Here is a 26,215-nt window from a genome sequence, read left to right as displayed (position 1 = left end):
CCCTCTAACTTCTAACAGTAAAGAGAAGTTTTGATTTACATAATGGAACCAGCCAGTATGCACTCTGGCTGGTCTCTTTTCTCAACATTATGCTTATGTGTTTCATCCAAATTGTTATCTCACTATATTTTAAATTATCTTAGAACTTTGAAGAAAAAAATGTTCCTAGATCCCTACATAGTAACAGCTTTACCTTAATACCACTAAACTTCCGCTCCCAGGTTGGAGGTTCGCGGGCCCCGGCTTAGGGAACAGGGAACCACGTCCCCGCCTCCCTTCTCTCCACCCACCTAGGAGGCTCGGTCTGCGGCTGCGGACAGCCGGCACAGCCGGCGGGAGCGCGGTCACGTGACGTTTGCCGGGCCGCTAAGATGGCGGCTTCCTGTGTGGTCCTGCTGGCGCTGGCCCTGACGCTGCTGCTGCTGCTGGTGGCGTGGAAGCGCTGGCGGTGGGGGCGTGCGGCCCGCCACGTGATTGTCGTGGTGCTGGGCGACGTGGGCCGCAGTCCCCGCATGCAGTATCACGCACTGTCGTTGGCCAAGTGCGGCTTCTCCGTGACCTTCTTGGGGTTCTGCAGTGAGTGCCCCGGGGGCCTGGGAGGGAGGCTGCTCTCTCAGCCTTTGACCCTCGGCTTTGACCGCCCCACGGGGGCCGAGGCTGGGACGCCCCTTTACCCTCGCCTCCGCCGGGCAGCTCTCCGAGGTTGGACGAGCCGGGTTGTGGCCTGGACAGCGGTTGCCAGGTTTCTGCCCAGCCTCTGCTGGGTGGGTCCCTGGGAACAGTCAGCATTAATCGAGCGCCTGCCATATGCCAGGACTGTGCTAAGCTAAATGAACTCAGTGCATAGTCTCACTTATTCCTAGTAAGTGGAAAGATGGACTGGAACCCGGGTGGATGTGATCCCAGGGCAAGTGCTGGTAAGCACATCTCTGAGGCTTCTTTTGTCAGGCAGTGTCTGAGAAGACAGGCAACTTGTCTCCTCTCCGTTCCTCACCCTCAGCGCAGAACTCTGCAGGCAGGAGGTATTTCATTTTCGCAGGATGTCCAGCGTTTTTCCCTCAGTGTGCAGGGGCAGGGGTGTCTGCTCCTCCATCTTCCCCCCACTTTGACATCTTTGGAAGGTAGCTCTATCCCATATCAGGGGAAAAAAGGAATAGCACTGGTTGCCTCTGGTCCCTGTTTAGAGTCTGCTACCCCAGGGTGAGGGGCTGGAGTGAGACTTCCTAGGGGTCTCCCTATGGTGTGATAATTTCACCATCCAGGGAATCTAGGTCAGCTTGAGTGCCTACTATGTGCCAGGCATTGTGCTAAGTAAAAATGGATAAGATTCCAGCCCGCCCTCTGTGGGTGGTCTAGTGGAATCTGGACAAGAGCTGGCCTCATTCTCTGTTCTGGCTACTGAGGAACAGAGAGGTTCCAAAACACTCTCCCCTATTCAGCCTGTGGGGCGGGGATCATCTGACTTTAAATTAGATCATCTTCTCCAGCACATTAATAGGGACATTCTTTTCAGCCTCCAAACCCCACGATGAGCTCTTGCAAAGCGACAGAATTCAGATTGTGAGTCTGACAGAACTTCAGAGACTTGCAGGTAGGAAGCAGTCAACTCCCGATATCTCTGAATCTGTGTGTGTGTGGGGGGGAGGGGAGGGCGGGGAGCGTGGGGTGGGGGGGATCTGCAAATTGCCAAGAACTCCTTTACTAGTGATGGCTGTTTTCTGACTTGCAGTTGGGCCCCATATTCTCCAGTATGGAGTCAAAGTTGTGTTTCAGGCAGTGCACTTGCTGTGGAAGTTGATGTGCAGGAAGCCAGCAGCTTACATCTTTCTCCAGGTACGTGTCAGCTCCACCTCCCGCTGTGAGAACCACTGTTTTAACAGTTTTCTTTACTTTCCAGTTTTAAAAAATGTACAGATTGGTAAATGCATATTCACATGTGTGTGTATAAACTTTTAAAAACATGAGTAGGAGCCTATGGTATGTGTCCATTCTATTTATGGTACTCATCCCTTCTGTTTTTCAGTGTTTTACAGATAGTCTTATTTTGTACTTGTTACATATCTAAGTGTTTTACATGCATTATCTCATTTAATTCTTCACAACAATCCTGAGAAGTAGGTTCTTGTGTTACCTACACTTAGAGATGAGGGAACCTAGACCCAGAGAGGTTCTGTAAGTAACCCATTGTCACACAGCTAGGAAGTGCTGGAGTCAGGATTTGAACCAGGTTGTCACTCTAGTTCTGGAGTTCCACTCTTAGCCTCTTACCTTGACTGCTTTTTAATGTAGAGAAGCTCCTTCTTTTTTTTTTTTTTTTTTTTTAGCGGTACGTGGGTCTCTCACTGTTGTGGCCTCTCCCGTTGCGGAGCACAGGCTCCGGACGCACAGGCTCAGCAGCCATGGCTCACGGGCCTAGCCGCTCCGCGGCATGTGGGATCTTCCCGGACCGGGGCACGAACCCGTGTCCCGTGCATCGGCAGGCAGACTCTCAACCACTGCGCCACCAGGGAAGCCCTCCTTCTTTTAATTGACTGTATTGTATCCTGATATGAGATGTATCCTAATGTATTCATTTAGTCTCATCTTAATGAGCACTCAGATTCCTCCTGATTTTTTTTTTTTTTTTTGCGGTACACGGGCCTCTCACTGTTGTGGCCTCTCCCGTTGCGGAGCACAGGCTCCGGATGCGCAGGCTCAGCGACCATGGCTCACGGGCCCAGCCGCTCCGCGGCATGTGGGATCTTCCCGGACTGGGGCGTGAACCCGTGTCCCCTGCATTGGCAGGCGGACTCGCAACCACTGCGCCACCAGGGAAGCCCTTCCTGATTTTTTTACCTAAAAATTAAAAAAAAAAATTAATTTATTTATATTTATTTATTTTTTTTGGCTGCATTGGGTCTTCATTGCTGCTCATAGGCTTTCTCTAGTTGCGGTGAGCGGGGGCTACTCTTCATTGCAGTGTGTGGGCCTCTCATCGCAGTGGCTTCTCTTGTTGTGGAGCATGGGCTCTATGGGCTCTAGAGCGCAGGCTCAGTAGTTGTGGCGCACGGGCTTAGTTGCTCCGCGGCATGTGGAATCTTCCCGGACCAGGGCTCGAACCCGTCTCCCCTGCATTGGCAGGTGGATTCTCAACCACTGCACCACCAGGGAAGCCCTTTACTTTTAAAATTGTATGGTGAAGAGTATCAGTGAACATATGTCTTTTGCATGGGTTCTGTTTCTTCCTTGGGATAAATTCCTAGGACGGGAAGTGCTTGGTCAGAGTCCATGCACTTTTAAAATGTTGTGATGTGTTACTGGATAGTCCTAGAGTAAGGTTGGGTCAATTTATCCCCCACCTAACAGGGAAGCCTCTTCCCCCCATCCTCACCACCACCAGGTATCATTAAGTGTTTTAGAGTTTCCATTCTGATAGGTGAAAAATGGTACCTCCTTGTTCCATTTTTTGTTTCCTTGAATATCAGTGATCTTGGACTTATCAGGTTGGTCAATTTTCTTTTATGACTGTTTATACCTCTTGGTGAGGAAGAGGGTCTTTCTTCTGCTTATCGATTATCAAGAGCTCTGTAAAGATAATTGACTCTTTGCCACGTACGTTATTTTTACTTGGTTTATTCTTGACCGTGGTCTGGTTTCCTTCTCTTCCTTCAAGTCTCTCTTTCCCAGAACCCTCCGGGCCTGCCCGCCATTGCCGTGTGCTGGTTTGCAGGCTGCCTTTGTGGGAGCAAGCTCGTCATTGACTGGCACAACTACGGCTACTCCATTATGGGTCTGGTGCACGGCCCCGGCCACCCCCTTGTTCTGCTGGCCAAGTGGTGAGAGTCTGGGATGAGGGTGCCGACACTGTCCCCAAACTGTGGTGGGAAGAAGGGCCGGTGTGGAGACCCGGGGAAGCTGATTCCCGTGTGCCCTGTGGGGGTGAGGGCAAGGCTGGGGAGTTGGACTGACGCTGGTGACAAGTGATAGAAACAGGCCTGAGCAAAGGAGGGCATTTGTTGGCCCATGAAACTGAAAAGTCCTGAGAAATGGCTGACTTTGAGCTCAAAAAAGGTGTCATCAGGACCCCTCTCATGTCTCTCCACACTTCCTCCTAGAGGTATTTCTCAGGCTCTGGAAGCCCCTCGCTCTCATCCCCACCCCACCAGGCTCAGTGGAGAGAGCAGGCCTGTGGTTGGCTCCTGCGCACCTGGCGTCCTCTGACGCCCTCTGAGCCTGGGGGGCTTCAGTACCCCGTTGTCTCAGGCTTGGGACAAGTGCTCCACTGGAGAGCTGGGGTCCCAGATGAACCCGTACCAGATACCCAAATGGAAACTGGGGACTGCTGCTGGCAGACAGGGATGTGGGTCACAGTCTGCTGCAGCTGATGAGACAGGGAGAGGGAAGAAGGGCCTTGGGAGCAGGTTGGACCTGGAGGAGGAAGCAATGTCGTGTTCTGAGTCCGAGTTATACCATCTGCCTCGGTGTGGACTTGCAGCCTCAAGCCGTTGGCCGGCTGTGGCGTTTCCCCTGATGGGTCATTCGTGGGTGGTGGTCGCAGCAGCAGTCAGTGAGCGCTTGCTGCATGCCAGGCCTCAGGCCAAGCCTTTATCCCATTCAGACTCCAGTGCCGCCCAGCAAGGGTGTCCTGTGATCGCTGTCTTTTTACAAACCAGGAAACCGAGAGCCCTCATGTCACTTGCCACACAGCTAATACATGTGAGCTCCAAAATTCCATCCCAGGCAGTCCAGCTCCAGAGCTTTCTCTGCATCCTGAGTGAGGAACAGGCCGTGGTACCTACACACGCGAAATAACCCTGTTCATTTCCAGTTCTTTTTCAGTCCTGCCCTGTCACCAGGGCTCAAGTCTCCGTTTGGAGCTAATCTGTTGATAACGCCTTTCTAGCATTTGCTAAACTCCCTTTGTAACCCATTGGGAGTGAGCCTCAGCCCCACAGCCTTTGCAGGGAATAGTGCAGTGTGGCTGAGATTTAATAACAAGATTTTATTGTATTTCTCCTTCATTTTATGGCAAGAGAGACTGGATTTTCCATTCTGTAGTGATATATGGTTTCTCTTGAAAGTAATTGTATTTAAGCTGAAAAGCAATCTGATTTAAAGAAAGGTGTGCGGGAGGTAATAGTACAGGTGGTAGAACTCTGTGCAAACATGGGGAAGGTGCCTCGCCAGTGACCTGATTTGGGAGATCCCAGCTCTGCGGCCTCTTCTGTATCATAAGGTGTTGAGTCCCATGGGGCTGGGGTGGTGGTTCCTGGCCCAGAGAGCTCTGGGCTGACCACTGATATGTCTTTTCAGGTATGAGACGCTCTGCGGACGCCTGTCCCACCTGAACCTGTGTGTGACCAATGCGATGCGGGAAGACCTGGCAGAGAACTGGGGCATCAAGTAGGGGCCTCGGGAAACGAGGGGTCCCTCCCAGCGCCGTTGACTCCCAGCTGCTGTGTCATGTTGCAAGGCATTGGGAGCTCCCAGGGTTCCGGGAGGTGGTTACTGGTTTGGGGAGGCTGAGGGAGGAGGAAGCTAGAGTTTCTTTCCCAGCCAGCCAGATGGTCCAGGAAGTGTTCATGTTAGAAATTCTCTCTGTGCTTCTCCAAGTAATTCTAAAGCTTATTGTTGAGACTTGGATACCTAAGCACCCTTCTTCTTCTGGATACTTCTGGGTCTTATGTTCCTTAAGCCTTTCTTCACCCCTCCATAGAGCCCCCCAATGATCTCATTGCAGAGCTGTGACTGTCTACGACAAGCCAGCATCTTTCTTTAAAGAGACGCCTTTGGACCTGCAACACCAGCTCTTTATGAAGCTGAGCCGCACCTACTCTGCATTCAGGGCCTGGTAAGTCTGCTGTCTTCAGCTTTCAGCTGCCTTGTTTTATGCTCGCTGCTGACCTGGAGATCTAATCCAGGGGATGGCAAACTATGGCTGCAGGCCTGCTGCCTGTTTCTGTAAATAAAGTTTTATTGGAACACAGCACGTTCATTCATTTACATGTTGTCCTTGGCTAGTTCCACACTATAAGAGCAGAGCTGGGCTTTGCAATGGAGACCGTATGGCTCCCCAAAACCTACAGTGTTTACTCTTTGGCCCTTTAAGGAAGTGTTTGCCCTGTACTAGGCTGTGGGTGTCCTTACCCTCCTGCCAGTGGTTCCTGACCGCATGGCGGGGTCTGTGCACCTATGTGTTCTCTGGGCATCTCCCAGGGGTAAGGAGAGCCCTTCTGAGCGGCTCTCCATACAGCTGGTCTTTGTTCTTCTCAGTAACATGGGGGCAGTTGGAGGGGTCACAGCGTCCTCATCTTAAGTCTAGGGGATGATTAGAACAGTAAGCCCTGTGAAGGCAGGGGCTGAGTTGGCCTTGTCTGCCGTTGCGACCTCAGCACCTAGCAACACATAAATACAGATAAGAGAGAAAGCAAGGTGCAGGTCTGTGCCCAAGGCCTTGGGTGGTAGGGCCACCTGGTGGCTCTGACGTGGCTGCACCCCAACAACTGGGAGCCTGCGGGCCTCACTCTGGTGGGAGAATGGCCGTTCTTGGGCCCAAGGGCCTGCTCTGTGGCAGCTCACGGGCTCTCTCTGCTCCTTCAGTTCAGAACCCTCGGACTCGGTAATGGAGAGGTCGGCCTTCACGGAGCGGGATGCCCAGAGTGGAACAGTGACCTGCCTTCCTGGGCGGCCGGCCCTTTTGGTCAGCAGCACGAGCTGGACAGGTCTCAGGACCCGCCCGGGCGCTTGGGGCTTGTATGAGCACCTGGCTGAGCCTGTGTTCTCGCCGCTGCCAGGCGTGCACCCCACATGTATTTGGGGCTTCGATGAGAAAGGGGAACACATTGAGCTGGGTGGGGAGGCATCTAGAAACTGGCCCGTGACACTCGGTTCTCTTTTCCCGTAGAGGATGAAGACTTCTCCATCCTGTTGGCAGCATTAGAAAGTAGGTGTATGGCTGTGACCAGGAGCTGGGCTTGTCGGGGGGCTGCTGAGCTGCAGGATGCTCGCCTGGCCTTGCGTGGTGTTGTTGGCAGAGTGTTCCTGACCCCAGGGCCAGGGCCACTGGGTGGAGGTGGCAGGCGTGAGTCCCCTTTTGGGTCAGTGAGTGACCAGCCTAGCTCTGAATTGCCACCTCCAGGAGAAGGGATTGCATGGTTGGGAGCAGTGCTCCCTCCTCCTCTCCCTTCCCCCATCCCCTCGCATCAGCCCCTCACTCACCCGACTACATGATCTTGGTTATCATGTATTTATTTTCCTAAACACAGAGTTCGAACAGCTGATCGACGATGGAGAAAGGCTCCCTCCTCTGGTCTGTGTTATAACAGGTACCCACCTGGGACCATCCCTGTTCCTGTATCAAACGGGGCAGTGGAGGCATGTCAGGCCTGTGATGTTTGTTGTCTCGTTAATTCTCACCCCAACTCTGTGATGTATGGTTTTCTACACCAGCTTGATGGGGAGGCTGAGGCTCAGAAGGGCTTCATGGCAGAGCATGGAGTCTAGATTTCAATCTCAGATAGCGTGACCTCAGAGATTCTGAGCTTTCTACTTCACAGTGGTTTCCACGTATCTTTTTGTTTAAAAATGAGAGTCTGCTGTCCAATGTCAAACTGTTTCCAAAGGAGCCGGGTGAAGAGAGAGAGGCAGAGGAGATTTGGTTGGAGGAGGAGGGTCCTCAGCCAGCTGCCCCACCTTGGACACTCCTCTCCTCCAGGCCCTTGGACGCCCAGGGGCGGCAGGAGCCCACTGCTCATGCTGTGCCACCTGGGGATCTGGGCGGGGCACAGGGGCAGTCTGTGTGAGAAGCTGTATTGGTGGGCACTCTGGTGCCTGGCCAGAGTTTATCCTGGCTGTGTTCCCAGCCCAAGGCCTGCTGGGGGAACGGCCATGGCCTCAGCAGTCGAGGTGCACACCCCTTGGGGGTCGTTTCTGGAAGGGGTCTGGATAGGGGCCTGATTGGAGCTGCTGCCTGTGGGCCTTCTGCTCACGCCCTTGCAGGGGCTTCTCAGGCCTGGGGCTGGGGGACAGGGCCAGACGTGGGCCCAGTGCAGTGACTCCGGTTTTCTCTGTAAGGCAAAGGGCCTCTGAAGGAGTATTACAGCCGCCTCATCTGCCAGAAGCATTTCCAGCACATCCAGGTCTGTACCCCATGGCTGGAGGCCGAGGACTACCCCTTGCTTCTAGGTAAGAGGCCTGCAGGGGGAGGGCTGGGGTTTATAAGGGAGTACCTGAGGGCAGGGGACAGAGTTTTTCTGAAGAGGGCCAGATAATGAATGTTTTACCAGGTTCTTTTGCATATTCTTTGTTTTTTTAACCCTTTAATGATTTCAAGCCATTGTCTGCTCAGGGGCCCTACACACGTAGGTCTCAGGCTGGGATGGGCCCTGGCTGGACTCTGGGAGAACGAGGCTGTTTCCTGGTGTGCCACCTCCCTGCCTGTTTGCCAAGGTTACCTCCATCGGAGTGCTCTTGGCCTCCACGCCCTCCACTCACCCTGCTCTTCCCTTGGGCAGAAGGGCTGGGCGGGGCTTGAGTTGGGGTCAATTCCCAAGTCTGGGAGGTACAGAGACCACGAGGTAAACAGTGTGGACTCTCCCAGTGTGAAGGGGCAGCCCTCCCTTCTCTTGCGTTGTTGATCCCTTGGGGAGGGCTTATTGGCTGGGTGCCTATAGGTCTCAGCAGCCACTAAGCTGTCTCCGGAGTGGGAGGCGGGGAGCCTTTGTAGGCAGGAGCTCCAGCGGCACTGAGTGATATACGGTTGCTTCCTTGGCTTTATATTCACAGCGACAGCTGGTTTTCTGTTGGGTCTGCTTTGGGTTCTTTTTCTAATTATTGTGATAAAATACACATAACAAAATTTGCCATTTTAACCATTTTTCCATTTTTAAGTGTATGCAATTGAGTGGCATTAATTACACTCACAGTGTTTTGCAGTCACCGCCACTGTCTCTTGCCAAAACATTTTCATCACCCCAAGTAGAAACTCAGAACCCATTAAGCAATCATTGCTGCGGCTTCTTTTAAAATACAGCGTGGTTAAGGAGAAAAAGGGGGTCAGTTTAAAGAAAAACATTGGTGACGGGCAGGTCATTTTCAGAAAGGGCCGAGAGGCCAGGAGCGGCAGGTGGGAAGCACCTCCGTGTCCCAGCCTCCTGCCAGGCTGCTCGGCCAACCCCAGGCAGTCGTACGTGGGGTTGGGGACTTTATCACCCCCTTTCCACTCCTCCCCGCAGGCCTCAGTCCACAGTCCTGCAGGATGTGTGGTCACCGGGCGCACAGCCAGAGCTGATGGCCCCCTCATCCTCGCCCTGCAGGGTCTGCGGACCTGGGCGTCTGCCTACACCGGTCCTCCAGTGGCCTGGACCTGCCCATGAAGGTGGTGGACATGTTCGGGTGCTGCCTGCCTGTGTGTGCCGTGAACTTCCAGTGGTAGGAGCAGAAACCCAGTCCTCCCAGGGTTAGGTTATCAAATCAGCAGCTTGGGGGGAACCAGCAGAATTGCCCGGGAAAGCTTCCTGGAGGGCTCCACCTCCCCATCTGTGCAGCTCTGCCACCCAGAGGGAGCAGGAGCCCTCTGGTCCCTGTGGGCGGGCTGGGCCCCACCAGACAGGGTGGCTTCCAGTTAGAACTCGTGTTGAATAAAAATTGGAGTCTTAAGTACTCTACTTGGGGGCTTGTGCTCACAGGGTGCAATGGTGGCTGGAATTGCCTGCACAGCTCACATGGACTTATTTCTCTCTCTGTCCCTTTAGTCTGATCTCATGTAGTTGTGTTCGAATCAGTTGAATGAGTGTATTTCTGTCTCCGCTCTTCCTGGCAAAGATGGGCAGGAGAGGGCATTTGGAGACGGTAGTGTTAGAAAAGGTTCTAGAAACAGTGGCCCCACCATGAGCTGAGGAGCCAGCTTCTGAATGGGAAGTCCAGGATGTTGGAGCCCGGGTTCAGATAGTGTTGGGATCAACCCCCTGATCACCTCTGAGCCTGCCTCCAGCAGGGCTGCCTTTTACCTGGTTTCTCTGCTGTGGAATTAAGAAAAAAAAGGCAGAACTTACTAAGAACGTTCTCACTGAAGAGAGCATGTAGCACAAAAAGTCCACATACCCCTTTGCTGTCCCTCCTTCCCCAAATTGGTTTGGATTTTTAATGTGTATCCTGCCAGGTCTTTTTTCTATTCAGATGCCAAATCTAAGAACAGGCTTCCTGAAACCAGACTGTTCCTGCCTCCAGCTTAGCCTGCGGGTGGGGTGGAATTGGGGGGGAGCAGGTGGGCACCTTGGGTTCTGTATCTCCTCCAGGCAGCTCTCAGACCTCCCCTGATTCTCTCTGCAGCTTACACGAGCTTGTGAAACACGAGGAAAATGGCCTGGTCTTCGAGGACTCAGAGGAGCTGGCAGCTCAGCTGCAGGTAGCGTGTCTGCTCCCACACTGTGGCTTGCAGGGTTTTGGAGATTCCTTGTTCCTGCAGCTGGGTGGGTGGCCCTGGGCTGTGTATGGGTGAGCGGGCAGCGGTCTCAGAGGCTGGGCTCCATTGGGCCCCGAAGGGATCAGGGCTCGCCCCACCTGCCGTCTGGGTTTATGGAGCTCACACCACACAATGATGCTAGAGCCAGGTGGACTGTGCCATTTAGGGGGTGATTGGATCTGAGAAGGGAGAGTGAGGAGCGAGGGAGCTTCCTGGACCGGCCTTATGAGATGGGTGGGCATCTTCAAAGGATACTTCTTTCTTACTACAAATTACAAAAAGTAACACGTCATCATTCTTGATCATTGAGACCAAGGGCAACAGACTTTGGAAAGGCTCAGAAAAAAACATTTTAGACTTTGCCATAGTCTCTGTCAGAACTACTCAACTCTGTTGTAACGTGAAAGCATCCACAATCTGTGGATGAAGGGGTGTGGCTATGTTCCAATAAAACTTTATTTACAAAGACAGGCGGAGGGCTGCATGCAGCCCACAGGCTGGCGTCTGCAGACACCTTAGTTTAGCAGAGCTGGAAAGAACGCAGGCATCACCTAGTTCTCAGTACGTGGGCAGGACAGTGCTGGGTAGAGGCCAGCTCTTGGTGGAAGGAACAGCAGAGCATTGCAGAGGCAGAGGCGGGGGGCTGCTGGCAGAGCATGGGGTGTGGATGGTGAACACTGCAGCTTGGCTGTGCCGTCAGGTCGGAGCAGAGCAGGAGATAGAGCGTAGCTGGGCCATGAAGGCTCCCCTGTGCCTGGTGAGGGAGGGGGGCTTGCTGGGTCAGGGACATTGGGGTCAGAGCTGTTGAGAAGGGTTAGTTAGCCAGGCCTGGTGTGGAAGCTGGGCCAGAGCGGGAGTTCCGTTGGAGACCCCAGGACACTGGTGGTGGTTCTGGAAGTGCGGTGAAGGAGGGAGGGTTTTGGCAGAATGACTGGCCTGGCAGCTGGGCTTGGGGTGCAGCAGGAGCCTGGGCTGCTGGGAAGGAGGAGGGGCAGCTTGGGGTGGAACCTGGGGTGGGGGCAGGAAGCAGTGATGAGGTAGTTCTGGTCTTCTAGATGCTTTTCTCAAAGTTTCCTGATCCTGCTGGCAAACTGAACCAGTTCTGCAAGAACCTCCGGGAGTCAGAGCAGCTTCGATGGGATGAGAGCTGGAAGCGGACAGTGCTCCCTTTGATCACGGACACGTGACCCCTCGGGCCAACGACTGAAACTCCTGAGGTGTCCTGTGCTGGACATCATAGAGAGACCCTCAAGCTGACACCCCTCCTTACCTTTCATCTTCCTCCCCAGGAGCTGGCCCATACTCCCCTCCTCACAGCCGCTACTGCTGGCCAGTCCCTGGGCAAACTCTGTAGATCAGCGCCTCCTGGTGGATGGAAGCTGAAAGGCTGGCAGTGGGCACTGCCTGGGGAATGAAGTTACTTTTAATAATCAGGAGTTTTTGTTGACCAGGAAGCTGGCTTAGCCTGCTTTCATCTTTGGAGGCTCTGAATCCCTTCTCTCTTTTCTCTTCCTGTCTTATGAGTCTTTCTTTCTCCCAGTTTATGACTTTTCTGTTATTTGTGTCGTCTTGAACATCTCTGCATCCTTGTTTTGTCTCCTGGTGTCTGCCTTTCCCAGAATTGCTTGGTTGTGTCCCTAATATTTTGATTCCTGCCTTGAAAACAGACTTTGCAGCCCACCGCCCTGCAAGGGCAGTCAGATGTGCCACGTGTGCAGCGGGCTTGGCTCCGCGAGGGATTTGCGTCCAGGTTGGGGGGAACATACTTGGTTTGTTTTTTTATTTGCGCGAATGAAATGCTTATCTCTGAGCCAAAAATTTCATTTCTGATTTATGGTGATTTTCTTAAGGACTAAGCCAGCTGGCAGAGAGGGGTCTACACGCTTGAACAGTTTATATTTTATTCGAACAGTTTGTGGTTCCCGATTCAGAATTTAACATTCTTCAAACATTCAAGTCCAGTGCAAGTTTTATCACATTCTTTCCAGAACAGTGATTTAATTTTCACATTATTCTTCAAAACCATTTATAAATCTACAGCATTAGTTTCAGAATTGCCATCTCCGAGTGCTCTTCGTAGGGAAACAGTTTCTGGTCGTGACGAGGCACTTCTTCCCACGGGATTCCAGCCTGGCCTGGAGACAGAACATATGCGTCTCAGGATGTGGGGTTTGGGGATGGGACACTACCCTATCAGTGTGGGGCTTTGGGATAGGCCTGGGGGTGTGTGGGGGGGGTACAGACTACAGATTTCCAGGCCCCATCCAGACACCTGGAATCAGCCTCCAGGGGTGGGACCAGGAATCCCATTTGTAAGCAGCTCACAGCAGCCAGGTTTGCTGCGTCTGCCCACTGGGCCGTGTGCATCCCTGGAAAGTCATGGCCCCGTCTGGGTCCTCCATCCTGTTACCGGGCACAGCTCAGTAGGAGCTGAGGTTTGAACCCACGTCTGCCTGACAGCTCAGCCTGGTGCCTTCAGAGGCTGGACCTGTATCAGAGGGGCTCACGTCCTCTGTGTAAGCACAGATGTCTGACGAGCCCCTGGCAAGAATTGTTTTGTCATCAGTTTTTTAGGAATGAAAAATTAGTATTTATAAGAATGAAATACTAGACATACAGTGTATAAGTGTCATGATACTACCGTCCGGGTATAACATGTTAATAATAATGTTAATTGGTGTGTATGGAGTTTCCCCATATGTGTATTAACATGACAGTTATTTTTTTAAAATAAAAATGAGCTTAAAAAATGAGTTTATACTGTATATGCTGTTTAGCACTCAGCTTTCTTAAAATACAGCGTGGATATTTTTTCACATAAGCATCTGAAGGACTTCGTTATTTCTCGAGGCTGAACACCCGCTGTCAGTGGGACACGCTGTACAGGGGTGGGCGCTGGTCCTCTCTGTCAGCAGAGGCAGTTGTGCGAGAGCTTTGTTTGGGGGGTGGGGGATTGGGGCAAGCACAGGGCTCTGCACTGCTGCCCAGTCATGTGTGGGAAACCCTGATCAGGCCTGGCTCGTGGTGAGGACTGCAGAGTGGGGGTCATGGGGTTGGGGGTGGAGAGTGGGAGCCAGCTGCCTGGCTTCAGTCCATGGGTGCCTGGGTGATGACTCAGCTGCCCTGCACCCCGGTGTTTTCACGGGTGGAACAGAGGATGGCAGCACCCCCCCCCCCCCCAACAGGTGCTAGAAGGGCTGACGCAGGTCAGGTCTGAGAACAGTGCCCGCCTGCAGCAGTGGCAACTCAGGCAGACCCCACCCCCTTCTCTAAAGCATCCCTCACTCTTCCATTTACTGTGTGCTTGATCTAGTAACAGCAGCTGCCGTTTTCCCGAGCACACCCTTTGTGCCAGCCCTGTTCCACCTCTGAGGTGGATGTTTCTGCTGTACAATGAATGAAGACCTGGAGAGGGGTGGCCCAGCTCCACCTGGGACCCACCTCCAGAGCCTGCACCTGACTGCTGTGTGGCCAGAACTCATCTACCCTGATACCAGCTGGCATCCACCATCCTTTCCATTTTACAGGCAAGGAAAACCTGCCCTAAACACACAGTAGGACTGCTGGTCTCAGACTTCTGAGATCACCGCGTCAGCCATCTCCTCCCCAGAGCACCAACTCCCTGGGCCTGGCTCCTCTGCTGACCTCCTGGGCGGAGGGTGGGGGGTCGTTGGCTCAGCACATTGTGGTCTGGGGCTTCCTGGCTTGTCTCCAGGGCCCCATTCTTTTACTTTCCTGATTTCTGCCTCCCTGGAGTCCTGTGTGTGGCCAATGCAGTGGCCCTGCAGGCCTGGGTGGCAGCCCCTCAGAGCCAGCAGCCCAGCCAGGGGCCCGGGGCTCACCCAGCTCCGTGGTGAACAGCTGACATGTCTCCAGGTTGCGGATGGTGAAGGCAACGTAGGCGTCAGGAACCCGCTGGTCCTTCTGGCAGGCAGAGAGCTTCTGCAGGACCCCGACCAGGGAGAGGACAGTTTCTGGGCAATATAGCACATCTGCAATAAAAACCCCAGGTTACTGGAAGGGGCTCCTCCAGGACCCCAGGATAGAGGCCTCTGGGTTGTGCCGACATGGGCAGCAGGGTGAAGGCCTGGAAAGCAGCAGTTCTATTAGGTTCGTGCTGTTGGACGGTAAGAAAATTACGGGGGTAAAAAGAAAAACCCTTAGCAGAGAAAGCTGCTGAAAGACACTGCAACACATGAAAAATATCCAGGACTCACTGGTGTTCCTTTAAAAGAAAAAATCAATTCTCTGCCTATGGCCTGTTTAGAAGATGCTTAATGAAGCAAACCCTGACTGCCTCAGACTTCTTGTTTCCTTCCTGTGGGGGGCAAGCCCCCTCCCGCCCACCAGCTGGGCCTGCAGGGGTGAGCTGCTTAGCCTCTGTGCTCCAGCTGCTCTGGGCCTGGGTCTCAGGGCCATGGCCAGGCCAGAGCACAGTACCATCGGCCAGATGGGGCTGGGTGAGCGCCGTGGAGGGCAACGGTCCCGTTGGTGCCCACACCATATGCCCCTTCCCTCAAGGGTCCCATCCTTGCACCAGAGTGGGTGGTCCCTCCTTGTGGGACTCGTTTTGAGGACCTAGGACAGAGATACACAGGCAGAGCGCCTTCGGCCTCAGGGACACACAAGTGTGCATGGAGAAGGAAGCAGGTGCTGACAGAGGTGGGGGCACCCAGAGCTCCTTCCCCGACCCTCGGCCTGGCCCAGGGCATGCAGAGGAATCAGGATCATGCTGTTCTTTGTGGTCCTGAAAGGACAAGGCTGCTGTGGCCACTTCCGCCCCCATCTGAAGACAGGGGGTGTAGGTGGGGCCAGCTCGGCTCCCTTGCTTTGTGGGGCTGCTCTGGCCTATTCATTTAGGTTCTGGATGGCAACTGAGAGGCCTCCCTCAGGCTGCTGGAGAGGGACGTGAAGTCTGTCCGCTGGGTTGTGGCCTGGCTAAGACTGGTCACCCTAGTCTGGTGCCCTGGGGCCTGTTCTGTTCATCGCAGGCCTTGCTGGGAAGAGCTGGTTCCTTTATAGGATGGACCATTAGCGTGGCAGTAGGCATGGCCACTGTCTCAAATGGGAGGGCTGTGGCTTTAGGGCACCCAAGAGGCACGCTCTGTGCTTTGATGTCACCCTGGAGGCCCACACGACCCAAATCCCATCATTCCTCCCACCAGGCAGCACTCACTGGTGGGAGGTGGCTCACTGAAGGTGGCTCACTCACTGGCTGGAAGGTGGTCCCCTTCCCAGCACTGAAAGCCAGGTGGAGCTTCAGGGAGGCCACACTCCAGTGGCCTAAGCTGGGCGGTACCTGCGGCAATGACGATGTCCGGCTGGAAGGCAGCAAGCTGAGGGACTGTCACAACATCCCAGTCCACCCGGGCCACCATCACCCTGGGGCTCTCTGCATCGGTGGTGTCGTGTTCTGGGTGCTGGGCCAGGGCGGCGACATTTGGCTCCAATGAGAGGCCGTTGAGAAGGACGTTCCCTTGGAGCTGCTCGAGGACATGGCTGTGACAGTCGCTGAAGACATATGCTCTGGGCCGGCACATCTTGCAAATGGCCAGGCCCGTGAGGCCGGCTCCACTGCCAAGCTCTAAGACAGTCCTGCATGACAGGGAGAAGCGGCTGTGTCTGTGATCCCCCTGTGGCAAACCTCCCTGGTGCCCAGCCCTGCACCCCCAGGTCACCTGTGAGCAAAGCCCGCTGGGTTCTCCATGGCCCACTCCGCCAGGTAAAGTGCGGCATTCCACGTGACCAGGCCCGTGGTGCCGTGGGAAATGATGGCCGTGCTCTCGCAGAGTGTGATAGAGTCCCCGGAGGGCTAGGCAGAAACAGGGAGAGAGAATTAATCCAGCAACCAGGGCAGGTGTGGATCACATAAGGAATTAGGATTTGAGTCTAAATGTGATGGGGAGCCACTGGCGGGTTCTGAGCAGGTGACACAACCCTCGTGAGCTCAACGTGTCAGTGGGGACAGAAGAGGGAAGCAACAGGGCACGTGGTAGACCCGAGGACAGTGACCCCAGAGCCCACCTAGGAGGGAACCTGCCTGCTCCGGTAGTGGGGGTGTGAGGGCCCCGAGGCAAGGCCTGAATGGCTACTCGAAACACTTAGAAATGTGTGACAAAAACAGAAAACATCATTTCAGAAATAAAGGCTATTCAAAAAAGCATGAGCGTAACAACAAACCAAAACATAAAAACAGATCAACCTTAAAGAGAAACAGGAAGTGAAAAGGAGCAAAATTTTAAAAATCAAAAAGAAATTAAGAGATTGTCATGGGTTCAATCGTTTCCCCCCAACATTCATATGCTGAAGTCCTAAGCCCCAGCAACTCAAAGTGTGACCTTTTTGGAGATGAGGTCTTTTTTTCCTCCTTTTTTGGCTGCACCGTGCAGCTTGCGGGATCTTAGTTCCCCCGACCAGGGATTGAACCCCTGCCTTTGGCAGTGAAAGCACGGAGTCCTAACCATTGGACCACCAGGGAATTCCTGAGGATGGGGTCTTTGTAGAGGGAATCAAGTTAAAATACGGACATAAGGGGACCCTAATCCAATCTGACTGTGTCCTTATACGAATAGGACATTAGGACACACACACGGGAGAAGATGGCCATCTGCAGGCTGAGGATAGGCCTGGAGCACATCATTTCCTCGCAGACAGAAACAACTCTGTCGACACCTTGATTTTGCACTTATAGCTTCCAGAACTGTGAGATGATAAATTTCTGTTGTTTAAGCCACAAATTTTTAGGTACCTTTAATGAAACAAAAGCAAAGAACAAATACTAAAAATTATAATTCAAGAAAGCATTCCTGAGAAAACAAACAGATTTGAAATGAATATTGAAAGAGTATACACTGCACCTGAGGTCACTGACTCAGAACGATCACAACCTCGAGACGTAGTCTAATAGAATTACTGGACTTTAAAGAAAAAAATGCTTTGGCTATCTAAGAGAAAAGGGCATGTGACATAAAAGGGAAAGAAAATTAAATTATCATCAGGCTTTTGCACAATGATGCTTTATGCCAAAGAAAGTGGAGGAATATATTTAAGAGACTCAGGGAGAGAAGGTGTGAGTCAAGATTCAAGTAAAAATGGCTCAATCTGTTATCAACATGCAAGAAGTCCGGGAAGGTCCATCCGACGAGCCCTTCTTAAAGAACCTCCTAGAAAATGAACATGAGACAACCAAAATGGCTACAGAGACATCAATATACGGACCAATACAGAGACTGAAAAGTAACAGACTACGGTATGTGCCTGAGGTCGGTTATGTTTCCACCCGTATCCCTGGACCCTGTGATTGTGCTGTGCTTCTTGGCAAAGGGACTCTGAAGATTCATCTAAGGTTACAGAACGTGACATGGGAAAATGATCCTGGATTATCCAAGTGGGCCCGATTTAATCATCAGGGCTGATGTTTGGGAGATGCAGAAGAAAAAGAGGCAGGAGGGATTTGAGGTGGTTGCTGGCTTTGGAATCAAGGGGCCATGAGTCAGGGGGACAGGGCGGCTCCTAGAAGCTGAGAACAATCCTGGGCCAAGAGCCAGGAAGGAAATGGAATCACGTTCCTGCAGCTGCAGAAAATGCAATTGTGCCAATGACCTGAAGGGCCTGGAATGGTCCTCCCCCGGGGGCCCAGTCCTACAGATACCCTGATTTTAGCTCTGTGAGACTCAAAGAAGAGTAAGCAGCTGAGCCCAGCAGACTTCTGACCTACAGAACTGGAAGATAGCACATTTATGTTGCTTTGGGCTGCTTAGTTTGTGGTAATACTATGTAACGGCTCTATGATGTCTATGTAGGGAGAATGAGGGTGGCACATATAAAAATTTATGCTGTTTTCAGTAACCACAGTTGGTGTGAGGGATTAGTGCTGTTGTTCTGAGATCGCTGCACGCACGAATAATATGGGATAAGCCAAAGGCAGTTGGGGGATATCCTAACATCATCCCCATGCTCTTGAGAACCGAAATTTCCAGAGCAGAAGAAAGGAGATAGGGATCCAATGCCGAAGAGGCTGAGTGAAAACCCTTCTGATCCTGAATCAGAAACATCGATATGGACTCATGAGGTATTTTCTCTTAAAAAGTATGGATATGTATCTCCACCCATATCCTAGCTCTGTCCACGGAAAGGCCTAGACAGCAGCAATGATCATCCCTAATGCCCAGACTGTGGTCTCTAAATATCATTTCCCACTAAAAGAAACTAGGGCTTCTTGAAGACATGGCTGATTCCAGGTCTGGGGCAGGAAACATACAAGATGAGTCTGGAAAAGCTTGACATAAACTAAAGTAAGAAAACTATGAGGTGATGTCAAAGGACTCAGAAGCCTATTTGAGGGGACTTCCCTGGTGGCGCAATGGTTAAGAATCTGCCTGCCAGTGCAGGGGATACAGGTTTGAGCCGTGGTCCGGGAAGATCCCACTTGCCGTGGAGCAACTAAGTGCGTGCACCACAACTACTGAACCTGTGCTCTAGAGCCCTCAGGCCACAGCTACTGAGCCCGCTTGCCACAACTACTGAAGCCTGTGCGCCTAGAGCCCGTGCTCCACAACAAGAGAAGCCACTGCAATGAGAAGCCTGCGCACCGCAATGAAGAGTAGCCCCCGCTCGCCACAACTACAGAAAGCCCATGCGTAGCAGTGAAGACCCAATGCAGCCAAAAATAAATAAAATAAAATTACTGAAAAAAAAAAAGAAGCCTATTTGAAGTGACTCAAAATAGCACATTTTGAGCTTCAGTAACGACGCAATTTGCAATGGTTTGAACCCCTACTGGGAATGACAGGAAACCAACTCACTATCTTGAAAAGGAAAGGAGTCTGTATTCTGCCTTTCCTCTACTAGCTGTACCAGTAGGTAACCAAATACGGATGAAAGGAGGCATTTCCTTATAAAATTTCTCCAGCTAATGAATGAAAACAAAATGATAGAAAAATCACTGGGACTTCCCTGGTTGCGCAGTGGTTAGGAATCTGCCTGCCAATGCAGGGGACATGGGTTCGAGCCCTGGTCCGGGAAGATCCCACATGCCATGGAGCAACTGAGACTGTGTGCCACAACTACTGAGCCCACGTGCCACAACTACTGAAGCCCGTGTGCCTAGAGCCTGTGCTCCACAACAAGAGAAGCCACCGCAATGAGAAGACCGCGCACCGCAACGAAGAGTAGCCCCTGCTCACTGCAACTAGAGAAAAGCCCGTGAGCAGCAACGAAGACCCAACACAGCCATAAATAAACAAATAAATAAATAAGAAAAATCACCTTTTTGCATCCTTCAATGAATTAATGAGTCTAAGCTTTAAGCACCCACAAGTGCTACCATGAAGAGGATAAAAAAGAGATGACGTGACTTCTAGGACCCAGGCTGTTTTCTTGCCAAAGGGGTCAAATAGACAAGAGTCCGAGTGGGCCTGTGAATCCAGCCGCCAATTTTGGGGGGACAGAGGACAGAGGAACAAGCTGAACAGCACCATGTGTGTGCGACAAAAAGCCAGCTTGTGGAAAGCTGTCCAGGCCAAATTGCCAGGAAGAGCTGGGGGGACCTGCGGATGAATGGAAATTTTGAGCCAGACCTAGTTAATGGGCAAGACTATGTCCAGAGGTGCACATGGCAGTGGTACGACCTCAGTGATTACTCTGAAAGAGAGGGAGGGCTGGGATGGGTCAAATGAGGGCTTTGTGGGCTGGCTGCCCAAGTCCTTGGCTAGATTGGCAGTTACCGTGGTGGCCGCCTTGCAACAATTCGATAATCTAATTCTTTTGCATGGTTTTCTGTATCTGTGTTTTAAAATAAAAGGTTAAAGAAGAAAGAAAACAAAAACTGTTGTGTGTAGAATGGACTTCTGTGGGGTAAGAAGCCAGGTGACCAGTGAGAAGGCCAAGCACCAGGTCAGCCTGGTGATGGTGGCAGTGGACAGTGGGGAGAGACTGCTGTCCTGTAACATCCATCCATCAAATATTTATTGAGGTCTGAGCGCCAGATCGCTGCTATGCAATTCATGTGTGTTACCTAATTCAACGCCAGTCACCCTGTAAGACAGGTGTTATTTGTTGAAGTGCTTGGTTTACAGGTGGGGAAACCGAGGCTCAGGAAGGTTAACTGACCTCGTCTAAGACTACAGAGCTGAGGAGTCAGGATTGAAGCCACATGAGGCTGACTGGAGCCTGAATCAACTGTGTGTGTGGAGGAGGGCGCATGTCTCCTACCAGCAGGTAGCTCCGGTGGCACTGGGTGGGCTCCTCGGCCGTCAGGACCTCCGCCAACGCCTCGTACAGCTCGTCCAAAGGCTCCGTGTGGATAGCCTCGTGCTGGGGGCGGGCAGGGCGAGAGCTTCAGCAAGAGGATTAAGTTGACCCTCGTGAATCAAACCAAGGTTCCACCTGCTTGCTTTTTTTTTTTTTGTGGTACGCGGGCCTCTCACTGCTGTGGCCTCTCCCGTTGTGGAACACAGGCTCTGGACGCGCAGGCTCAGTGGCCATGGCCCACGGGCCCAGCTGCTCCGCGGCATGTGGGATCTTCCCGGACCGGGGCACAAACCCATGTTCCCTGTATCGGCAGGCAGACTCTCAACCACTGCACCACCAGGGAAGCCCCCACCTGTTTGCTTTTACTATGACTTGTAAAAATGGCTGGAGGATTTTCACCAAATTTGGAGGGGAGACTTGGGATGTGATTGACTTAATACAGATCACTTGGTGGGGGGACCTGGGGGACCTCAAAGAGAGGTGTAGAGAGGGTGAGGGTGAGGTGTAGTGTAGGGCAGGAGAAATGGGATATGTGAGAGCTGGCAGGACAGAAGGAGAAGGTGGCATTTCCCACACTCAGGGGTTCCTGGTAGGAGTGGGAAGGTTCCATGGGGGACCAGGACCACAGAGGAGATGCAGCCACTGCTGGAGACCCCTCAAAGCACAGAGAAAGTACCCTCGCCCCTCCTTTCCTCCCTCCCTCCATGGCTTCTCATTGGTGGAACTCAGCTGGGAGCAGTTGCCCAGGGAGCCCCCTGCTACACGGGGATCTGTAGAGCAGGCAAAGAGTATGGGATGGATCTGGGCTCCAACAGGCAAAGCCCACGTTTGGAGAGCCAGCCAAGTCCTAGATGCTGCCTGGTTACCAGATGGCCAGTGCCCATCACTGACCTTTCTGATGAGCTCTGAGAGAAAACTCCAGGCATACTTCACTGACGGGGGATGCTTCATGCACAGAGGATGCTTCACGGTCTGTGACGAGGAACACAGTGTGGGTTGCTGGAGTGACTCCACCTTAAGTCTCCCATGAGCTTCAAGTGAATACAGGGCAAACCCCAGTTATCCGATTCCTGGAATTCTGGCCCTGGGTGACCCTTATGCATCTGAAAGAGTTTAAGATATAAGCCCTTTCCTAAAAATATTTCTCCACTACAGTGGCACAGACCATGGCAGTGTTTCTAATGCCCTTTCTGGGCAGGAACATAGGGCATACGGACTCAGGCTAACACCCTGCTGTAGACTGAATATTTGTGTCCACTCTACATTCACATGTTGACTCTAACACCCACTGAGATGATATCAGGAGGTGGGGCCTTTGGGGCGTGATTAGGTTATGAGGGTAAAGCCCCCATAAATGGGATTAGTGTCCTTATAAAAGAGACCCCAGAGAGCTCCCTTGCCCCTTCTGTCATCTGAGGACATAGCCAAGAAGACAGCGTCTTTGGACCAGGAAGTGGGACCACACAACACACTGAATCTCCTGGTACCTTGATCTTGGACTTCACAGCCTCCAGAACTGTGAGAAATAAATTCCTGTTGTTCACAAGCCACCCAGTCTGTGGGGTTCTGTTATAGCAGGACTAAGACATCCCCCTTCCCAGAGCAGCCAGCAGGAACTAGAGTTTGTAGTGAGGACAAATGTGGGACTGTCTGGCTCCATGGAAGGGGTGAGAGCTCCAAATGGTATGACAAGGCAGATTCAGCACCTGCCCCCTTGGAGATCACACCCCCGGCTGGGGTGCTGCGCTGACCAGGACAGAGGAAGGTGGGGACTCTGCCTGGGATGTAGTGGAGAGGGATGGGGGCTCTGAGGGCAACACTTCGGCTGAAGCTGAGAGAAGCAGAGAGCAGGGGAATGAGTTCCAGGCAGCTGGGTAGCTTGTGCAGGCCCCCACCTGGCATTTTGGGAGGGAGGGCAGGGGACGGGAACAGTGAGAGTAGGGCCTGTGTCACATGGGACCTGCTGGCCGGAGGGATGTGATTTTACTCAAGGGCAACAAAATGTCCACACAACTCTTCAGGGGCTTGGAGGGTGTTAGGTTTTAACCTTGGGGTGAAAAATCAGAGCAGACTGCATGACAATGGCCTCAGAGAGGTCTGAGCTCACAGTCCTGAACTGCTGGATCTCCTGGGAATCTTCCCTAGCTCGTGCATCTTCTCGACACGGTGGTCAGATGGATACTCTTGGTTCACCCTCCAGACAGGAATTCTGACCCTGGGCTCTTTGGACAGGACCAGTGGTTGGAGGGGTGTGTATGATTCCCATGCATTTGTACACAAAATGTACTCTTCTGGAGCATTTTTTCCTTGGGGTAGTGTCCACACCTTTGGGTTTTCAGAAGGATTCATGACCCGTAAGAGGGTAGAGAGCCCGGATGCACTGTGATGTACACCTGACCCACATGGCCAGGGGCAGGCAGAGTGGGACAGGCCGGGCAGAGTGGTGGTCCCTCCTCTACCCACACCCAGATGCACCTTAGAGTTCAAACCCCACCTACAAAAAGCAGGGGCCCATCCACAACTAGACAAGACACACTGGTGGGCAAGACTTGCCTGCTTCTTTTCCCCTTAAACGTTAAAAAAAAAAAAGTCTCTGAGCAGTTAGCAAATGCTAGAAGATGTTCCTACAGCTGTCATCTCCACTTTCTCTGTGGACGGTTTAAAAAAACATCCCCCAGGTTCCCTCCTCTCATGCAGCTTGTTGTATATTCTGATGTCTTTATCTAAGAAAACAAAAGAGCCGGAGCTGTCTGAGGTACTCACACCCAGATGCAGCGTCTTTCTTTTTAAAGGATACGTGTGCACCTGTTACGTCTTCATGGGCAAGTCAGGCCACTGATGCGTTCCAGTGATTCTGTGATTCTTACCTTCTGCAAAATATCCAGCAGCAGCTCAGAACCTGATGAGTCCCTTAATTTCTCTTCTAGGCTCTATTCAAAGAGAGAGGGGGAAGAGAAAGAAATCTCAAGGGCATTATCACAGGAACATTAAACATGCAATGGGACGTGTTGGCAAAGTGCTAAGTGATCTCTCCCCAGGGACCTGGGGCCAAATGATGTGGAAGGCACAGGCAGCTGAAAGCCTGACCTTGAGAAGTTCCGGGTTACACCTGGATGAGTCAGAGAAAGAACATCAGAAGACAGACTCTTGGTTTGCATTAGCCCTGGCAGCTTAGCCTTGCCTGGGTCACAGACCAGCTCTGTGGCTGAACTGGAATTACAGGGGGAGCCAAGCATTAACACCTGGTGGGCAACCTGAAACCTTTCCACGGCAGGATGGCTGCTTCACTGTTCAGGTCCCGGCTCCTGTCACCTCCTTGGAAGGCCTTCCCGACTCTCCTAAATTGATGCATTTCCCTGTTGTATTGACTTTCCAGCCACCATCATCTCCCCGTGTTTTCTTGCTTATTCATTTACTTGTTTATTCTCTGGCTCTCCCATCTAATCAGGGCTTTGTCTGTATTCTGCTGATACTGGTGCCTGGCTTGTGGAAGGCATTCTGTAAACATTCGTTGACAGAATAAAAAGTACTAGCTAACACATATTCATGTAATCCTGACAACAGCCCTATGAGGTTAAACATCATTATACCCCCATTTTACTAATAAGAATATAAAGGCACAGAGAGACGAAGTCACTTGCCCAAGGTCACACAGCTTGTGAGGGGTGGGGCAGGGCCAGAATTCAAAGCAGGTTGTCTGTCTCCCAGGTCTGAGTGCTCCAATGCTGCTGTCAACTTCTTTTCTAGTCAAACCAATGGTAAGAACAGTTCTCACCACATGGGTGCTGTGGCTGAGCCTAAGTGAGCACTTAGCATGGGACTGGTGCAGAGTAAGCACTCACTCATGAACAATTATAGTCGATATGAATTGGGCCCAATGGATGCTGTCATGAAAGTTTAAATTTGGGGTTAAAAAATGTACACATTCCTTTCTGACGGGAAATGATCTCCCAGAATGCTAAATGGTTTATGTCAATGAAACACAAATGACTAACCTCCACGCTTAAGATGGGGCAGACCTGGGGAGGAATATATGTTCAAACTGAGCCATCCCAGTGGGTTCACCGCACTTGAATTATGGATTATAAAGGACGCAGCGTCATTAGAGCCCTGGACTTGGCAGAAAGAAGCTGCTGCCTCGGCCATGCGCCTCTGTGTGAATGGCAGGTCCCCAGGGCAGGGAAGTGAGCTTTCGTCTCTTTCCTGGACTGTTTTGTACCTCCCTGTCTCTTCCATCAGCTGCCTCTGAGAGGGCTTTGTCCAATGCTGCTGACACAGATGAGAACACCCAGGCCTGAGGGGTCTGTGACCTGGTCGCTGAGTTCAACGCAGCGTGGTCTCCCGCTGCCCTGAGAACGTGGGCTGTTTAAATGAGCAGCAGCAGCTGTTACCCAATGGCCAGGATAACAACTGGCTAAAAAAAGGCACAAACTGTCCATGACCCTAAAAACCCAGCGAAAAAAGGAGTTGGGAGGAAAGCCCGCATTCCTTCAATTCGTGGGACTCGGTCTGCAGAGACAGCGGAGGGCGGGAAGGGCCCAGGGGAGGACGGAGCTGGGGGCTGAGCGCAGGGTGGGCCCAAGGGTGCTGAGGTGGACCTCCTGCTCCCCGCCGCCAGCCCGCGCTGGCCCCAGCGATGCCCGGGGAACCGGACGTGATGCCGGGGCCCGCGAGGGAGCAGAGGCCGCCGCGTGGCGGGGCGAGCAGCGGTGATCCCGGAGCCCCGCTCCACCGCGACCCCGGCGCCCCCCACCCGTCTTCCGCGCTCCCCACCGCCCACCTGCCAGGGGAAAGAGCTCAGGGCGCGCGCCGCCAAGAAGCGGCGCTCGAAACTTCGCAGCAGGGGCGCAGCCTCAGCGCTCTCCTCAGGCGCCATGGCGGGGCGGGGACGGGCCTCGGCGTTGCCCGAGAGAAGCGGGGAGCGGGGCTGCGCCGGGAGGCGGCCCGAGGCAACGCGCGGAGCCGGGGTGGGGCTTGGGGCGGGGCCAGGCGCCGCTTGGGTCCTGGGAGGCGGGGCTTAGGTAGGGAGCCGGGGTTCAGCAGGCGGTGCCAGCCGGCGGTGCGTGCGGAGGTGGGGTGGGGGTGGGTCGAGGCGTTGCAGGGGTCCTGGAAGGCGGGACTTGGGAAAATTGGAGGCGGGCCCTGAAGGCGGGCTCTGGGGCAGATTTGGGGCCTGGGAGGCGGGACCAGGGTCGGAAGGGGCGTGGCCAGGGTTTCGGTGGGGGCGGAGTCAGGGTTTGGCGCCAGGTTCCGCTGGGCGGGGCGGCGAGAGCTCCCAGTCAGGCCAAGGGCCAGGTAACCATTCTCGCTCTTCCAGAGCCTTCTCGAGGGTCTTTTTTGGCAGGAGCCCTCTGGGCAGACGCGTCGTCCCTTGGGCTTAATCCTAGCCCTCCCCCAACCCCTCTGGGACTGCGCCCTCAAGCTCAGCCTCGGGTGCGGGCGTCTCCTCAGGTCTGTGGGCCGGTGGGCTCAGACTTTCAAAGACTTTTCTCGCCTTGGTAAAAGGCACCGAGGCAAAGGTGT

At 53.0% G+C, this 26,215-nt stretch overlaps 2 protein-coding genes across 2 annotated transcripts; one reads left to right on the top strand and one right to left on the bottom strand.

Moving 5' to 3' along the window:
• Positions 1 to 371: 371 nt before the first annotated feature.
• Positions 372 to 11,628, top strand: ALG1 (ALG1 chitobiosyldiphosphodolichol beta-mannosyltransferase; the record flags this gene model as incomplete). Its single annotated transcript, XM_082856621.1, has 13 exons — positions 372 to 576; positions 1,514 to 1,591; positions 1,730 to 1,833; positions 3,667 to 3,815; positions 5,293 to 5,382; positions 5,720 to 5,830; positions 6,580 to 6,701; positions 6,884 to 6,922; positions 7,245 to 7,304; positions 8,053 to 8,163; positions 9,294 to 9,408; positions 10,309 to 10,384; positions 11,497 to 11,628. The coding sequence occupies 13 exons, from the start codon at positions 372 to 374 to the stop codon at positions 11,626 to 11,628; spliced, it is 1,392 nt and encodes a 463-aa protein (XP_082712747.1).
• Positions 11,629 to 12,465: 837 nt separating this feature from the next.
• EEF2KMT (eukaryotic elongation factor 2 lysine methyltransferase) lies at positions 12,466 to 25,568 on the bottom strand (the record flags this gene model as incomplete). The annotated part of the gene is made up of 8 exons (XM_082856622.1): positions 12,466 to 12,576; positions 14,284 to 14,433; positions 15,741 to 16,036; positions 16,120 to 16,253; positions 20,654 to 20,755; positions 21,584 to 21,664; positions 23,560 to 23,622; positions 25,473 to 25,568. The coding sequence occupies 8 exons, from the start codon at positions 25,566 to 25,568 to the stop codon at positions 12,476 to 12,478; spliced, it is 1,023 nt and encodes a 340-aa protein (XP_082712748.1). The 3' UTR covers positions 12,466 to 12,475.
• Between the last annotated feature and the right edge of the window lie 647 nt (positions 25,569 to 26,215).

This window comes from Leucopleurus acutus (genome assembly GCF_964270905.1).
Source record: "Leucopleurus acutus genome assembly, chromosome: 16".
Classification (NCBI taxonomy): domain Eukaryota; kingdom Metazoa; phylum Chordata; class Mammalia; order Artiodactyla; family Delphinidae; genus Leucopleurus; species Leucopleurus acutus.
Note: the sequence above shows the minus strand (reverse complement) of the source record. Positions and strands in the feature narration are given on the sequence as shown.